The following is a 16,196-nucleotide window of genomic DNA, read 5'->3' as shown; positions in this document are numbered from 1 at the left end:
GACCAGTAAAGGCGCTAAGAAGCGTGTTCCACCATTGCTGGTCCTTGACCAGAAACACGGGCATCACTGAGAACTTATTAGAAATGCAAATTCTCAAGATCCAAACCTGCTGACTCAGAAACTCTCGGGGGTGGAGTCCTCCTGTTTCCTACTAAAATTTGAGAGCTACTGAAATAAACCTTTGTTTCTCTTATCTGATTACTCACAAATAAGCGCATTAATCCTCAAATGCTCAAGTAGGTCCATGTTAGTTTTCAGGCACTGAATGACAGAAATATGGTAACACAAAAGGTTTCCATTTTTACAGCACGAACTCCCATTCTGTCCCATCCTAGGATAAATTGGTCTGGTAAACAAATCTCCTGGAACTCACGTTCTCCATCTGTAGAATGGATAGGAGCTACGTGAAAGGGAGTCTTAGTAAGCCGTAGGTATTCTGCTTATTATTATGGCCATGGCTGCTGTTTGAGAACAAAGACATGCACAATATTCAACTTGATTTAGATTCTCAGTGCCATGTATAAAATTAAGTACAAATAAGAAAAAATAAAATATTTAAATAACCCAGAATCCTACTACCCTCAACTACTTTCTTGTGCTTTTTTGTTTGTTTTTGTTTTTGAGACAGGGTCTTGTTCTGTTGCCCAGGCTGGAGTACAGTGGCATGATCAGGGCTCAGCTGCAGCCTGTACCTCGCAGACTCAAGCGATCCTCCCTCCTCATCCACCAAGTAGCTGGGAGTACAGGTGTGTGCATCACACTAGGCTAATCTTTTTATTTATTTATTTATTTTATTTTAGTAGAGGCAAGGCCTTGTTATGTTGTCCAGGCTGGTCTCAAACCCCTGAGCTGAAGCGATCCTCCTGCCTTGGTCTCCCAAAGTGCTGGGATTACAGGCTTGAGCCACCACATCCAGCCCCCTTGTGAATTCTGATGCACACATTTATCAGCTTTGCTTTGTGAAAACAAACATGCACCCGCTGATTTAAAAATTTCCAAAAATAGGATCATCCTTTGCACGTGTTTTCATGCCATTAAATACAGTTTTAAAGACCATTTTTGGCCGGGCGTGGTGGCTCACGCCTGTAATCCCAGCACTTTGGGAGGCCGAGGCAGGCAGATCACGAGGTCAGGAGATCGAGACCATCCTTGCTAACATGGTGAAACCCCGTCTCTACTAAAAACACAAAAAATTAGCCAGGCATGGTGGCAGCTGCCTGTAGTCCCAGCTACTCGGGAGGCTGAGGCAGGAGAATCGTTTGAACCCGAGAGGTGGAGCTTGCAGTGAGCAGAGATCACGCTACTGTACTCCAGCCTGGGCGACAGAGCAAGACTCAGTCTCAAAAAAAAAAAAAAAAAACTAATCCATAGCATCATGTTCCGGAAAATGAATTCAGGACAGTGAAGGATCTGGTTTGGGTGATTCGTATTGAGCTTGTGGTGACGGTCATAAGACTGTGATTTCTCAGGATGAATGTGATTGAAAAGGTTCTCAGTGGGAAAGATGCAACACTTACTACAGGATACAAAATCCCTGTATATCTTCCTGGACTACAGATCAGCATTTTTACTTTAAGTCTCAGTTAAGTCAGTGAGAACCTCATCTTTTTGGTAAGGCAATTTCGGAATTTGTTGCATTATAAGAATGTTTTTGGCTAGGTGTGGTGGCTCAAGCCTGTAATCCCAGCACTTTGGGAGGCTGAGGTGGTGGATGACGAGGTCAGGAGTTCAAGACTAGCCTGACCAACATGGTGAAACCCCACCTCAACTCCAAATACAAAAAATTACCCAAGCATGGTGGCGCATGTCTGTAATCCCGGGAGGCAGAGGTTGCAGTGAGCTGAGATCAGACCACTGCACTCCAGCCCCAGGCAACAGTGTGAGACACTGTATTAAAAAAAAAAGAGAGAGAGAGAGAGAAAGAAAGAGAGAGAGAGATGGAAACTATTCGAGGCAGAGGAACCAGCAAAGCTAAAAGCAGCATGGCAAATGAGAAACAAGGAGGCATGTTTGAGGAACAAGGAGGCCTGTGAGGCTGCAGTCGAGGGAGGAATGGGAGAAGTGGTGGGAAGTGGGACCAGAGAGGTAATGTGTGTGGAGGGGGAAGGCACAGACAGTAGATACCTCATGGACTATGAAACAACTTGCTGTATTTAGAGTCAGGTAGGAAGTCAGTGAAGTGTTTTCAAGTAAAATGGTTGTGATTTTAATACAAGTAATCTAGCTGAGACAGGGTGATTTGTTGTAAAAATGATTGTAATCTGGATATCTTTAAAAGTAGAGTCAATAGGATTTGCTGACAGATTTGATGCGAGGAACAGAGGTTGTGGAAATGAGAGGGGTCAATATTTGAGGCTGAGGGCTCCCTTGATTAGGTCCAGACTTAACTTGCCTCACTGGCTTTAGTCACTTGCTTTTAGCCAGTCACTTGCTTCTAGTTTATTTTAAGATTTACATAGCTAAAGGTCACATAGCTAAGCAATATATAATAAAACTTCCACCAGTTTCCTTATAGATAACATCTCTCACGTCTACATCACTGTGGTAATGACTGCTTACGTTCTTTTTCAGGAACTAGGGTCAACTCTTGTCCAGTTCAAGCTAGCTGAAACCACTGGCCCCCAACTGGACCTGCATGAATGTCCAATGGGTGACCTTTGGATGTCACAGTGCCCAAAACTCCACCCTCAGATCATGTTAAAGACACCATTTTGTGAACATGTGTGCTATGAAGAGCCATGAAGTTTGATGATATTTGAGCAGATTACTGATTACTGATTATCTCAGTATCTTTTTTCCTACCCCAATCACATTTTCCTACACCTGGGACCACCTCACTCTATCCCATAAATATCCCTAAAATTTTATTTTCAGGGAGATTGATTTGAGACCTGTCCTCCTGCTTTCTCACTTGACTGCCTCATAAATAAACTCATTCTCTGCCGCAAAACTCATCGTTTCAGTGATTGGCATACTGTGCCATGGGCAGAACAGACCTGGTTTGGAACCACATGGACTCCAAGCTTCTGGACTAAGCAAATGGAAGAACACAGTTGTCATCAACTGACAAGAGGAGCCTGCAGCTGGAGGAGGTCAGGTGTACAACAGGGTTCATTTTCTAAAGTGTTGCATTGGAGCTTCACATTAGCCATCTGTATTAGGCAGGTCAGGATATCAAAACAAAATACTACAAACTGGGTGGTGGCAAACAACAGAAATGTATTTTCTCATAGTTCTAGAGGTTGGAAGTCCAAGATCAAGATGCCCTCAGGGTTGGTTTCTGATGAGGCTTCTCTTCCAGATCGTAGCCATCTGCCTGCTTGCTGTGTCCTCATCTGGCCTCTCCTCTGTGCATGTGTGGAAAGGGAGAGAGTGGGGTAGGGAGGGAGGGAAGACAGCTAGTATTTCTCCCTCTTTTAATAAGGATTCCAAACTTATGACATTAGGCCACCACTCTTATAAACACATTTACTCATAATTATCTCCTTAAGGGCCCTATCTCCAAATATAGTCACATTGGGGGTTATGGTTTCAGTATATGAATGGGTGTAGGGCACAATTCGGTTCATAACACCATCAAATGAAGCTGTAGTATAGGTAGATATATGAATCTGAAGTTTGGCATAGAGGTGCTGGCCAGGAATATAATTCAGAGAGTCTTCAGAATATGGTTCGTATTTAGACCCATTAAACTAGATACTAACTAACATACATCTATGGGTCTATGTCACTTGATTTTTGACAAGGGTGTCAATAGAGAAAGTTCAATCCTTTCAACACGTATATCCAGTTCAACACAACTGGATCGACACCTGCTAAAGAATGAAGTTGGACCCTACATTACAGCATATACAAAAAAGTAATTCAAAATATATCAAAAGCCTAAATTAAAGAGCAAAAAATTATAAAACCCTTAGAAGTAATTATAGAAGTACATTTTCATGACCTTGGAAGTCTCACTGTTTTGTTAAATATGACATGAAAACCAAAAACAACAACAAAAAATAGATAAATTAGACTTCATCATTAGAAACTTTCGTTCATCAAAAACACATTATCAAGAGTTAAAAGACAACATATAGAATGAGACAAAATATTTGCAAATCATATATTTCATAAGGTTGTAGTATTCAGAGTATATAAAGAACACTTACAAAAAGACAAATAAACCAATCAAAAAATGGGCAAAAGACTTGATTAGAGATTTTTCCAAAGAAGACAAGTGGCCAAAAAGCACATTAAAAAATGCACAACATTATTAGCTGCTAGGGAAACACAAATCAAAACCACAGTGAGATGCCACTTTGCATTCCACTACGATGGCCATAAAGGAAAAAAAAAGATTGTAAAAAGTGGAAAATAACAAGTGCTGGTGATTATGTGGAGAAACTGAAACACAAATTGCTTGCAGAAATGTAAAGATGGTTTAGCTGCAGCAGAAAAGTTTGCTGGTTCCATAGTAAGTTGCTCATAGAATTTCCATAAGACCTAGCAATTCCACTCCCAGGTATACCCAATAGAATTAGAAACGGAGTTCAAACAAAAACTTGTAAGTGAATGTTCATAGCAGCTCTATTCACAATAGCCAAAAGGTAGAAACAACTCAAATGTTCATCAACAAACAAATCCAAACGTCTGTCAACAGATGAATAAACAAAAGGTGGTAGAGTCATAGAATAGAATATTATTCCTCTTTAAAAGAGAATGAAGTACTGAACATGTTACAACATAGATGAACCTTGAAAATATCATGTTAAATGAAAGAAACAAGACACAATAACACGTATGATATAAGTCCATTTATATGTAATATCCAAAATAGGCAAATCCATACAGACAGAAAGCAGATTAGTGGTTGGCAGGGCTGGGGAGAGCTGGCAAATGAAGACTGACTGCTTGATGGCTACAGGTTTTCCATTTGAGGTGATGAAAAAGTTCTGACGCTTGATAGAGGTGATGAAAAAGTTTGTGAAAGAACTTAATTCCACTGACTTGCACACTTAAAATAGTTACAATGATAAATTTATATGTTATCTGTATTTTACCAAAATAAAAATAAATTGGTAAATCTAACTTATTAAGAAAAACATTATCTCATCACTGAGGTATACACCAATAATAAAATCAATGGGTTTTTTTTTTTTTAGCAAAAGAGTCTATAGTAGCATGTATCAAAATTAACAGAATGAGCAAATATCTCAGACTATCCCCCCTACTACATGATAGAGAGACTTGATTCTTACGCTCCGTAAGCAGTTTGGCAGTATACAAACCTAAAATAATATTCTAGTCATAAAAAAGAAACAATTCCGTGTGTGCAATACAATGAAATTATAATTATCCAATAGGGAAAGAAATCTCAAAAGCTTTTTTCCCTCCACTTTTACTCCCCTGATATATACCATCACCCTCAGGCTCCCTCCTGAAGGCTCCAGGGGTTACAGTCAATGTCTCAGAATTATAAGGACTTTACATAACACTTCACCCTTTGGGGTCTGCATATAATTTCTCATTCTGGAAACACCACGAGCCATTCTCACTCCTTTGATTATCAATTTTCTTACAAAATATTTTAAGTGCTTTATTCTAGCTCAATCCCATTGTGATTTAAATACTTAATAATGTGTCCTTTAGACATGAATTTGAACAGAATCTAACACGTCTGCTACCACCGACTTAGAGATTTCCACTATTTGTGGGGCTTTAAAATCCCTTGGCTAATCTATTTTTTCAGTGCCACATGCACTGAATTCATGACTGTTATCAGTCTTTTTAATAAAATATTGCCCATTTTACAACATTTTCACCCTGCATAAATGGAGATGATGTTGCTAGCTCACCATTAGTAAGTGACATTTTGGATTTTGTCATTTGTTTGTTGTTGTTTTTATGGTATTTAAGATAAACTGGGATCTCAGACTTTCTGGTAATTCCAGTTAAAACTGATGAGCACTGATCCATTTAAGTGATCTGATTTTCTCATGTGGCCTTTGATATTTTAGCAGGTTGCCTATGCTCTGGGATACAGTTTGTGACTGCCTAGTTAACTCAGACAAAATTTGAATGCAAGATGTTTCCTTAACTTTCAGTATGCTATCTTTGTCTTAATGGCACAGTGTTTGGGTTAGGGTTGCATTTTGAAAGGTAAGTTTTTAATTGTGACAATTTTGTTGAATCTCTGTGGGTAAGCAAACCTCTTCCTTTACTGAAAATACTATTTTTGTACTAAGAATCTGAATATCTTCGGTATAGCTCCAGTATGACTAAGCAGCCCTGGGGCTTTGGATAAGTTGCTAAACATTTCTAGAAGTAGATCAGATCACCACAAAGATCTCTTTTTCCTCAAAAATTCTACTAAACTATTACCTCATGAGTGATCTTGTAGTTCCTCTCTCAGCATCATTTATACATTTTCCGCATGTTATCAACTGTGAGTCAACAAAATTTGTATCTTTCCACAGATGGGACATAATACTTACACCCACGGGTCATAATGCAGTCGTCAGTTGAATCTGTTGTTTTTCAGCTCATCAGCGGTGACTCTGTATACAGTACACCCACTTTGACTGTGTCATGACTCAGTTGTACCTAACTCTCCCAATCCCAGTTCATCTTTTCTTTCTCACATTCATATGATGAAAACACTCACGTTCTGACAGGTCTCAACTACCTCCCTGATTTGTTTGTTGTTTTGAGACAGGGTCTTGCTCTGTTGCCCAGGCTGGAGTGCAGTGGCACAATCATGCCTCATTACTGCCTTGATCTCCTGGGCTGAAGCCATCCTCTGGCCTCAACCTCCCAAGTAGCTGAGACTACAGACACACACAGCCACACTTGGTCATTTTATTTTTTTGTAAAGACACTCTCTCACTATGTTGCCCAAGCTGGTCTCAAACTCCTGAGCTGAAGTGATTCCCCCCACTTCAACCTCCCAAAAGTAGTAGGAATACTAGGAGGCCCCCGGCTTGCCTCCCTGATTTGGAGGAGGTTGGAATTCTCCAGGATGCCTTCTCCCACAGTATTAATGCTTCCCTGGCCTACTATATACAGGCCAGATGATTGTCTCAGTATTCTGATACAGTAAGTCCGCACTGGGACAGCTTCCACATGTGAATTTTAACAAATGCCTGGAGTTTTCTGAGCCTTATTTCTATACATGCACAATGGAAAACCTACCTGTATTTTTAAAACTGAATGCACATGTCTGTTCATGTCTATTTTGTTTAATTGACTTCCAGTTACAGGGATAGATAAATTCTACTCTCTGGGATTTTAAGAAGGCTGACAGTTAAGTTCACAGCTGCTCTGTTCCCCAAATTTGGGTGAATCCTAACTATAATAAATTGATTCTTCTTTTTAAAATACAGGCTAGAATTAATGTTTTTGCAAAGAAGGACCCCAGAGGTCTTCAGGGACATCTGAAGCACACTGAAATTATCCAATTTCTGACTTTATGCACTGCCCCTGATAAATCATGTTTGTTTTATTCCAACTGTACAAAAGCAGAGGATAGTCCAGACCCTTCTGCACGCCTCTGGCAGTTCCAAGAGCTCTTTCCTGACAACACTACTGAAAGTTTATGCTGAGCCCTTCCACTCTGCCTTCATATTACTCTAGTTCTACCTCTTCCACCCCACAAAACCTTTCTAGCAACCTGTTTCGCGATGCACGTCCATGAATATTAAGGGACTACTGTGTATCAGACACTGGGTTAGACACTGGGGACCCAGAGGTAAACAATACAAAACTGTGGCTCCATGGAATTTATGATCTAGTGGAGTGAGACAGGTAGCAGACAAAAGAAATAAGAGTAGTTTATTTGTTGTAAGATTATTGCCTTATATAAAAATAATTCAGGAAAGAGAAAGAAGGGAATTGTAAGGGTTTTCAATATTATATAATACAGTGAGGGAGGGCCTCAGTTAGAAGGTGACTTTTCAAAAATGGCCTGAAGAAGGTGAGAAAGGGGGTGTGTGGGTGTCTTGGGGAGAAAGCACTGTAAGTATAGCAAATTGCAGCTACAAGCCTTGTACCAAGACAATGAGGGTGTTGAGCAGCAGACTGACATGATCATATGTTTTAATGTAATCCTCTGATTCCTTTTGTAGGAGTGAGGGAAAATTTCACCTTTGTCCTCTGAAGTTTCACGGAAATCAACTGACAAAAGGCAGATTCATAGGAGAAAAGACATACACATTTATTTAATCATAGTTTTACACTACAGAGGAGCCTTTAGATGAAGATCCAAAGATACAGGAAAAACTTCCCATTTTTATGCTTAGGTTCAAAGACATTTGGACAGCCATGTAGAAATATGATTGAACACGAAGGGCATGATCTAATGCTGATGGACTGAGTGAAGAAGCCCAGCAAGACCCATCTGTGAGGTTCTTTGTGGCCTCTCTGAGCAGTGTTCCTTTTTTCTTGGTAAGGAGTAAGACCTGTCTGGAATGGAGGTCTTATAATCTACAATCCAGTAAGGTAGGTCAGATAATTTATTTATGGCTGGTTTTAACATAGAAAGGTGGAGGGAAAGTTAGAGTAACATTTTTAGGTTTTATGACTGGCTTTGAATTTCTATGGCTAACCTCGGGGAAGAGCGAGCCAGGGACAAAAAGGCAGGAGAAAGAGAAACTTTTGCTTCTGAGACCTTCATGTTGGGGTTATCATTTTCTGAGCCCCAACACTTTTTTGAGAGTACTTGGAAGGGGAGCAAAGGAGAAGCAGAGAGATGAGTTAGAATATTAGATGAAAATTCAGATGATAAATGATGGCAAGATGGGCCAGTAGTAGCAGAGGTGGTGAGGAGGGATAAAAAACTGGACATATTTAATGACAGAAAAAAATTGCAGATGATTGTGGAATTTGAGAGGGCACAATTTTAATGCCTGTACAGTGGTTCATCACATGAAAGACCACTCTCTACCTGACTAACCCTTTATTGTTAAACATTTAGGTTGCATGTAGATGTTGTTAATACAATATTTCAATTTAAAAAAAAACAGTGCTAAGGATTTTGCATAAATGTCCATTTTCTCCAGACAGTGAACACCCCCTAGTCTTTTATTATACAGTCCAAGTTGGCTGTGAGGAAGGTAATGCAGTGCCATCCACAGAGCTGGTGAGTGGCTGCTTTTGAAAACAATGGGTATAAAATTTATTTTTAACCAGTCAAGGTAGTGTGTGCCTGTATTCTCACCTACTGAGGAAGTTGAGGTGGGAGGATTGCTTGATCCCAAGAGTTTGAGGTTAGCCTGGGCAACACAGTGAGACTGTGTCTCTAAAAAAGAATAAGATAAAATGAAATAAAATTTACTTTTAATGTTTGCTAACTAATGTAATTGCTTGTCTCATGCCCGGTATGCCCTGTGCTCTTCCCACAGGTGGCCTTTTGCCCCACCCCCAGCATACAATGATGGAAATAGCCAATGTGAGTTCTCCAGAAGTCTTTGTCCTCCTGGGCTTCTCTGCACAACCCTCACTAGAAGCTGTCCTCTTCATAGTTGTCTTGGGTTTTTACGTGGTATCGATCTTGGGCAATGGCATCATCATTCTGGTCTCCCGTACGGATGTGCACCTCCACATGCCTATGTACTTCTTTCTTGCCAACCTCTCCTTCCTGGACATCAGTTTCACCACGAGCATTGTCCCACAGCTTCTGGCCAACCTCTGGGGACCACAAAAAACCATAAGCTATGGAGGGTGTGTGGTCCAGTTCTATATCTCCCATTGGCTGGGGGCAACCGAGTGTGTCCTGCTGGCCACCATGTCCTATGACCGCTACGCTGCCATCTGCAGGCCACTCCATTACATTGTCATTATGCATCCACAGCTTTGCCTTGGGCTAGCTTTGGCCTCCTGGCTGGGAGGTCTGACCACCAGCATGGTGGGCTCCACTCTCACCATGCTCCTACCGCTGTGTGGGAACAATCGCATTGACCACTTCTTTTGTGAGATGCCCCTCATTATGCAACTGGCTTGTGTGGATATAAGCCTCAATGAGATGGAGATGTACCTGGCCAGCTTTGTCTTTGTTGTCCTCCCTCTGGGGCTCATCCTGGTCTCTTATGGCCATATTGCCCGGGCCGTGTTGAAGATCAGGTCAGCAGAAGGGCGGAGAAAGGCACTCAACACCTGTTCTTCCCACGTGGCCGTGGTGTCTCTGTTTTATGGGAGCATCATCTTAATGTATCTCCAGCCAGCCAAGAGCACCTCCCATGAGCAGGGCAAGTTCATAGCTCTCTTCTACACCGTAGTCACTCCTGCGCTGAACCCATTTATTTACACCCTGAGGAACACAGAGGTGAAGAGCGCCCTCCAACACACTGTGTTAGAGAACTGCTGTGGCTCTGCAGGCAAGCGGGCCCAAATTTAGAGACTCCAGTTCCTTCTGAGAAGGAAGATCAAGTTTACATAGAGCAAACTGACCTTGGAGGACGGGATACTTGGGACGTCGTTGGGATGTCGTTTTTCTTCCAATATTGTTTGAGCTCAAGGTAGATGGAAATCTGAAAGGAGTGTGCTCACACTATTTCCAGGCCAAGAAAATACATTTATTGTTTGTTAATTATCGTAGTTTTGTTAAATTGTCATTGTTGGTTTTTGCTATATATACACGTTTGCTGTCATCTTGTTTTGTAAATTCCTTGCGTTGTTATACAGCTGTTTCTCAGTATCCGAATCGGGTGGATTCCAGGACGCTCCGTGGATAATAAAACTTTGACGATGCTGAGAGCGCGCGGGGAGACCGGAGCCGGCCTGTTTCCCGGCGCCCCTGGAGCCCTCCCAGCCCTCGGCTCTGCGCCTGGGGTGAGCTGGTCCCAGGACAGGCCGCGGCCTCCGCCTTGCAGGCTCCGGAGCCCTCGCTGTGGCTCCCCCGCCCGGCCCAGGCCTTCAGGTTGCGGCGAACCTCTTCCTACCCCACCTCGGGGACCTGACGACAGCGGCGGCCTCCCCTAGCCTTGATCTCCCGGTCCAACCCTACCGGCCCAGACCAAGATCGCGCCGAGCTGCCGGGATTCAGCGCCTTTGGGTGACGGCGGTAAGCAGGGAGGAAGCCGTTAGGCTGTGGAGGGCGAAGAAGCCGATCCAGGGGCGCGGGGTCGGCTGCCCGTTTAGGCCACGGAGCCGGCAGGTCCACATTCTGGGCGACCTCTTTGTCGTAGTTGGGCGAGACCTACCTAGTCCTGAAGGGTCGTATTTCCAAGACATTTTCATATTCTATCCATTATGTGTGTGCATTTTATTACTTCTCTATAGAGTTGACAACGCTAAGCTTTTTTGAAATGTTTGTTCCTTCTAGATGTTCTGAAGTACCTGATATATGTTACAATTAGAGACAGTAAAATGACATATTTTGTAAATAACTTTTTGTTAAAATTCATACGAAATGTTATTTTGTGGGGGGATGGCATGGTGTTTGTGGACTAGTTCAAGGAAGGAGGGGATAAGAGAGGTGCAGAGAGCTCTAAGCCAGTGTGCTAACAGTGAGGCGAGATTCACCATTGTTTCTTATGATTGTGCATTTTCTTTTACTTATCTGTGTATACAGTGTATCTAAAGGACAAACGAGTTCTAATTTACAACACCTAGTCTTTCGAGATGTTAAAGAACTTCTGTCAATAGAGTAACCTATCAATAGAGTTCACCTCTCTCTATATATATATATTTCGTTTTTAATATAAGGAACTATGACTCTCTATATGCTCTCATGAAACTAGTCTACTTTGGTACTAGGATCTTCCAATTCACTGTATTAGTCAGGGTTTTCCAGAGAAACAGAACCAAAAATATATGTAAAAGAGAATATATACACAAATACACACACACACACACACACACGGGACAGAGAGAAAAAAACAGTGAGAGAGATCGAGAGTTAAGAAATGGGCTCACATAATTTACGGAACTGGCAAGTCTGAAATTTTCAGGGCAAGCCAGCAGGCTGTAAATTTTGACAGCTGTTGATGTTGCAGCTTGAGTTCAAAGTCTGGAGGCAAAATTCCCTCTTTTTGGAAGCAGGTCAGTCTTTTCTCTAAAGGCTTTCAACTGATCGGATGAGGCCCACTCACATTATAAAGGGTAATCTGCTTTACTAAAAGTCTGATTTAAATGTTAATCGCATCAAAACAGACAAACAAAAACAAACAAACAAAAATAAACCCTTCACAGTAACACCTAGGCTGGTGTTTGAACAAAAAATGGGCACCACAGCCCAACCAAGTTGATACATCACATTAACCATCACACCAAATCCAAACTTTCAGTGAAGTGAAGCAGAATTCTTCAATTGGATTATTATGCATCATGTACAAGACACTCTCGTGTCTTGGTTTCTGGACTCATGTATCAGGTTACAGTGGCTGCAGGTTTAGGGCATATACTGCGGCCTGTAGGAAAGTAGTCCTTATTTACACAGTATTGTTTCTCAGGTTCAATAACTAAACCTTCAGCAGGCCATTCCATCATTCAGTCAAGCCCACTGCTTCTGAATATTGAGGTATGAAGTAAGAATCATGAATTCCAAGGGCGATTCTATCACCACACCCCTTTGGCTGTGAAATATGTTTCCTGGTTACAGATGACACTGCAGGGGATGCCATGGTGATGGTTAAGCCTTTGTTCATTATGTAAATGGTTGGGGCATGGAAGACAAAACGGTCCCCAGAATATTATTTTGTCCCTATAAAGACTAACATTGCTTACTCTATGCTCAAGAGTCCAAAGTAATCACTATGCTACTAGTCCAGCCAGACACCTGGAAATAGTGCCAAATTACATGCTAACCTTGGTGAGAGAAATGTCATAATGCTGTGCCCATTCATAGTTTCTATCCCTGCTTCCATGTTCAATTTTTCATAGGCCCAGTGAGCAAGCCTGCTGGCAAAAGAGATTGACTGATTATCTACTAGATGAGTCATCTTATCTACCATACTATCAAGATCCATCTCTGCAGTGGATGCCCTCTCCATGGGCATTTATGTAAGACAAATATCTTCATGATCTGTGCACTTTACAAGAAATTCTTCAGTGTCCTCTTCTCCAGATTTGCCTGCCATTAATTTTCCAGCCTTGTTCTTCACAAATCTCTCACCAAAAAAACCTGTTATCCAATGCTCCTAAATCAGTGCATATCCAAACTTCTGTGCCCATCTCCTTCTATAAAAAATTAACAACCAGCTAAACTGCCTGTAGTTTGACCACTGGGAAGTTTCCCTTCCTCACCATCTTTTGGCACCACCTGGAGGGGTACTGTGGTATAATGCCATTTGTTTCTTTCTGTTGCTGGTGTATAATGCAGATTCATTTGTAAAGTGGCCCATACTTTTTTCCTTAATAGTTGGCTAAACATGAAATATGAATGAGATCATGCAGGATTTGTCCCTTTGTGTTTGGCTTATTTCACTTAACACAGTGTCTTTTAGGTTCATCCATGTTGTGAAGAGAGGATTTTGAATGCTCTCACTACAAAGAAATGACAAGTGTTTTAGGTAATGGATATGTTAATTACCTTGATTTGATCATTACACAAGTATACATGTATCAAAACATCATACTGTACCCCATAAGTATGAACAATTGTTATTTGTGAAAAACAAAGTAAAATGAAATTTAAAAATAATTATACAATTTTAGGGGCTTCGGGGTGGGGGAAGGGGAAGTAAAAAGCAGACAGCAGGTACTCTAGGAGTCAGAGACACATAACATTAGTATGAGTCGGGAAGGGAGAAATCAAGTTATTGACATTTTTTACTCAGTTTAGAACCCAAAGACTGAAGAAACAGAAACAAATGGGGGAAATAATAACTTTTAAAGTATCAGATAAAATTTTTAAGAAAGTTAAATACTGCATTTCTCACTCATATGCGAAAGCTAAAAAAAAAGTTGATCCCATAGAAATAAGTAGAACAGAGGATACTTGAGGCTGGGAATGGATAGCAGTGGTGGGGGAATGAGAGGAGATTTGTTAAAGGATACAAAATTATAGCTCCACTGGAGGAGTAAGTTCTAGTGTTCTATACCACTGTGGGATGACCATAACAATAATATATTCTGTATTTTCAAACAGCTAGAAGGAGGATATTGAATGTTCCCAGCACGAAGAAACAATAAATGTTTGAGATGATGGATATTCTAATTACACTTATCTGATCACTATACATTATGTATATCCAAACATCACTGTTTACCCCAGAAATAGGTACAATTATTATATGTCCACTAAAAGCTAAAATAAAAAATGTTCAAACATTCAAAATCTGAAGAAAAACTTCAATCTGAATACTAAAAACTTTCCCTAACCTCTTGAAAAGATTAATTAAAAATCTCTGGAGTTTGGATGCACTGTAATTTTCCTCTGCCAGTTCATGGCTTTGTTTAAGCTCAGTAGTCAAGTTTTTAGAAACTCCAGAGAAAGCAATGAGGAAGTGACAGAAGGATCCTCTGGGACCCATTACCCCCAAATATCTGTCATCTTCTTGACCTCAAGGCTGGGTGTCAACTCAGGACAGGAGTGCAGGTCCTCATCAGTTTATTTGGGGGTAACGTAGACAACATAGACCCTCCCAGAACCATGAGGACAGCACTGGCCTGACCATCCATCAGCCCCTGTTTGGCACAGAGGAGAACAATGACCATAGCTCACACTTTCCTCCAACTGCCTTAAATGCTCAGGCTGATTGGTCATGTGCTCACCCAACTGCTCCCTAAATGCTTAACAGAAAATGAAGACATCCTCTCCAAAACCCAAGGAAACACACTTGAAATGTGATTTGTGCCTCAGATTGGTATCCAAGAAGAAGTGAAAGAAACACCAGGCATTCCCACACAATTTCTGGCTCTACATCCAGTAGAACTATTGGATCTTCCGACACAGCCATCTTGAAGCAGTAAATCCTGAAAGAAAGTGAAAGACCTTTCTAAATAGAGGGAAGTCCCATCTTACTTGGATTTAAATCATAGTAAATAAAGAGGAAAATGCTTACATGCCATATTGGATACGACTTGTCTTTCAATGTCAGGTCCCTTTTCAGCCTAATATGTCAGAATTTTCTAGGCTCCATCTTTTCCTTTATTCCTCTTGCAGCAACCATAGGCTTTGATGGCTTCTCACAGAAGGATACAAAACCTGGATCATCCCAAACCTGCTCTGTGAACCCTCTACTTCACGTTTGGGTTTCCTCCCATGCTGCCCACTGTGAGGGTCATGCATCACCAGAGCATGCACAGCTGAGGAATGTGGAGAGTGAAGGACCCAAGCCACACTGACTATGGGGACGTAAGCCAGTGGAGACACACTTCCTGAAGTAAGATGCATTTCACAAAGCTCCCAGGTTCCCGAAGGATGGAGCACCAGTCACCCTTGGTCATGGCCAAACCCTCTTTGTCCTTGCCCTTTCCTGCTCTTTGGGATCACAGAACATGTGCACTGGACACAGCTTCTGCCTTGGAAACACCCAGACTAAGGTAATTTCTCACGCACCAGTTTATCTTCCAGCTTCTGTCAGAACTTTAGGTCAAGTGTTGCGAGTCAAATACAGTAAAAAATATAAACTTTAAAAATTATGCTCACCCTCAACATGGCAAGCTTCTCATGGTAAGAAAGGAATGCAAGAATTGAGAAACCAACCCAGAGAATAGCACGCTCAAGATTTCTTGGCGAATAAATTCACTTAACAGATCACAGATATTTTCTCATCTCAACACATGCTGTGCACATGTATATTTCAAACCTAATGACCATGGAATTTTCTCATTTTCATTATTACAAACAAAGCTACAATAAGTTCATGTGTATTGAAATCTTTGCAAACTTGACTAGTAGCTCAAGATAAATTTTAGAATAAAAAATTAAATGGTATTCACATGTGTAATACTCTGAAGTATATATTTGGTCTTCAATAGGTTTCCTGGCATACAACTACTAAAATCCTTAGATTCTTTAAAGTGGTACTTGTATGTTAATGAGTGGACAAATGGCTGGTAGTCCCTAGGTAGCTTCAGGATGGGAGCTCGACACTTGAAAGACCAAGGCAGAATTAGAGGATTAAGATAATCAGACCCAGCCCCCAACCTCCGTGGAGGGGAGAAGGGATGAATGTTAAGCAGATCACCAATGGCCAGTGATTTAATCAGTCATGCCTACAGAATGAAACCTCCATAAAAACCCTCAAGGACTGGGTTCAGAGGGCTTCCAG

General features: G+C 41.3%; 2 protein-coding genes across 3 annotated transcripts in view; one reads left to right on the top strand and one right to left on the bottom strand.

Annotated features, from left to right (window-relative positions):
• Nucleotides 1–16,196, bottom strand: part of GCSAML (germinal center associated signaling and motility like) — a 54,270-nt gene that overhangs the window by 32,019 nt on the left and 6,055 nt on the right. The window lies entirely within an intron of this gene.
• LOC103230934 (olfactory receptor 2C3) lies at nt 4,242–14,893 on the top strand. Its single transcript, XM_037986126.2, has one exon. The coding sequence runs from the start codon at nt 9,353–9,355 to the stop codon at nt 10,373–10,375; it is 1,023 nt and encodes a 340-aa protein (XP_037842054.2). The 5' UTR covers nt 4,242–9,352; the 3' UTR covers nt 10,376–14,893.

The sequence above is a fragment of the Chlorocebus sabaeus genome, chromosome 25 (assembly GCF_047675955.1).
Source record: "Chlorocebus sabaeus isolate Y175 chromosome 25, mChlSab1.0.hap1, whole genome shotgun sequence".
Lineage (NCBI taxonomy): Eukaryota > Metazoa > Chordata > Mammalia > Primates > Cercopithecidae > Chlorocebus > Chlorocebus sabaeus.
This window is presented reverse-complemented; position numbering and strand designations above follow the sequence as displayed.

Excerpts from the sequence above, each read along its gene's own strand:
- LOC103230934 (XM_037986126.2), top strand. The coding sequence starts at position 9,353 with ATGCCCGGTATGCCCTGTGCTCTTCCCACAGGTGGCCTTTTGCCCCAC.